The 2,142-nt window shown below is 43.4% G+C and overlaps 1 protein-coding gene across 1 annotated transcript; it reads left to right on the top strand.

Moving 5' to 3' along the window:
• Positions 1-1,317: 1,317 nt before the first annotated feature.
• On the top strand, positions 1,318-1,467 carry FOMMEDRAFT_81170 (uncharacterized protein; the record flags this gene model as incomplete). The annotated part of the gene is made up of 1 exon (XM_007264799.1): positions 1,318-1,467. A coding segment is annotated over one exon (150 nt), but the record flags the coding sequence as incomplete, so codon positions are not given.
• Positions 1,468-2,142: the final 675 nt, after the last annotated feature.

Genomic DNA, 2,142 nt, shown 5'->3' with positions numbered 1-2,142 from the left:
ATCACATGGGACTTTACTTAAATCTTGAGTGCCACACTCGCCCTTGTTGCTTGCCTTTGACCTCTACCTACCCTCAACCCTCTGCCCTGTGAATGGTGGCACTCGTCACTTTTGTTCCCTCCAGTCCAGTCCTCTGCTTGCCAGCAGGCACACTGCCTGCAACTATGTAGACAATAAACATTACTGCACTTGTCTCTCTAATCAGTCATTGTGATGCCTGTGTTGAGCTCAGATCCTGCAATGACACAACCCAGCCCCATCATTTCTTTTTAGGGACCTATGCTAGTAATATACCATACCACACAGCTGACTTCAGCGTCCCCTTCTGCCTTCAACATAAAGTGTAAGCAGCCAGTCCATTTCATAATAAGTACCACAATAGATGCTCATCTCTCTCCCCAACTTTTTTGTCTCCCTTCTGCTCTTCTGCAGTTGCCTCTCCTTCATTGTCCTCCTTTTCTTTTAGTTCGCCTTCCTTTTTGAATTTGCATTCGTGCATCCGCATTGTTTCCAATGCCAAACGATTTCTTCAATAATTCCATGCATTCGCGTACTTCTTCCCGCTCTGCAGCACAAGCAACAATCGTCAAGCACACACTTGCAACAATGTCCATGTACGACCACTCCCAAGGTGAGATCCTCTCTCCGACCCCTTGCATACTTTCCTTCCCCATCCACCATTCCATGCTTGACGTGCATTTACATTACCTAGTGCCGTTCATGACACCGTTTCGAATAACGGAAGCAGTGGCCCACCACTCACCCCTCCTGAGCCGAGTCTGTCCACACCTTCCACTTCTCCTCCTCCCTTCGAGCCAGAACGTCCAAGAGATACACCTTTGAACAACTCAGTTTACTGTACCTCCGATTGTAAGACGTAGTCAGAGCATGTAACGCGCAGGTACAAACACAGCTTTGCCTGCAGCCCAAATCATCTCGTTCAACGCTCCGGATCACGACCCCGGTGCACCCCTCACACTCGCTACACGCCATTGCAATACATCCACCTCCTCGCTCCAGTTAGCCACTCACGTCAATGCCAATACTCATGCTCACATCTTTAGCCAGACAGTCTCACAACTTCTCTCACAAGTGCAACCTCAACCTACACAACACGTACAACCTTACAACTGACAGGCACACGCAATTCAACTTGCAGGGACCGAGCAACGACTAAGTCTTAGTGACTAAGACCACATCAAACGACTCAAGAACGCATTCATTGTCTTCTGTTGCGAATGCTGTTTGAAAAAGAATGAGGCGGAGGCTGCACTACCTGTAGAAGATGACCTGGTCGCACAACATCAGCGCCGAGCTGACCTCTCCAAAACAATCTCATACCAATGGGGTTCGCTGTTTGTAGAGGAACGTAAATACTGGGGCGAACTCGCAAAGCAGAGGAAGAAAGAGCACAAGGAGATGAATACCCATGGTACGTCTATCGGTTGTTGTGATTTGCTAAGGTAGTGATAGTTTTGTTTCTGTTATAATGTGTTAATATTATGTACCGTTCGGCATTGTTAGTAAAGAATAAAATATTTAAATAAAATATATATTGTATAATAAGCCATTCAGATAAGATATAAGCTGTAAATTAACTTATTTAAGGATTATAAGATAGCAGAAGAAGTATTATGCCATATCAGAAGAGGGGTGCAATATATACCATTATAGACTCTCCTAAGAGCTATAATTCTTATATCCCCATTGTAAGGACATGTAATGTTTATTAATTCTCATAATATAAATCTGTCTTATTACAACCTTATAGTATCTTTTATATATCTTATCCAATGAGGGGTGCAATAAATGTCATTATGGATAATATTGTTTTTTTACATATTATATATGCATATAAGAGTATATAATAATTAAGACTTTTTCCTGATGGTGTGTCCATCTTTTCTTTCTTATTGTCACTTGCTAAATCACTCCAAGTCTGTTTCACAGGCACAGCCTCAACCTCCAAAACCTGCTCGACCTTGCAATTCAACTTGCAGGGACTGAGTGACAACCAAGGTGTAGTGACAAAGACTACTTTGTACAGCCCAAGAACACATTAATCCTTTACCAACACGAATTCCGCTTGCAGAAGAACAAGGCAGAGGCTGCTAGTGATGCAGGGATTGGGACTGTAGAAAT

Source organism: Fomitiporia mediterranea (genome assembly GCF_000271605.1).
Source record: "Fomitiporia mediterranea MF3/22 unplaced genomic scaffold FOMMEscaffold_4, whole genome shotgun sequence".
Lineage (NCBI taxonomy): Eukaryota > Fungi > Basidiomycota > Agaricomycetes > Hymenochaetales > Hymenochaetaceae > Fomitiporia > Fomitiporia mediterranea.
This window is presented reverse-complemented; position numbering and strand designations above follow the sequence as displayed.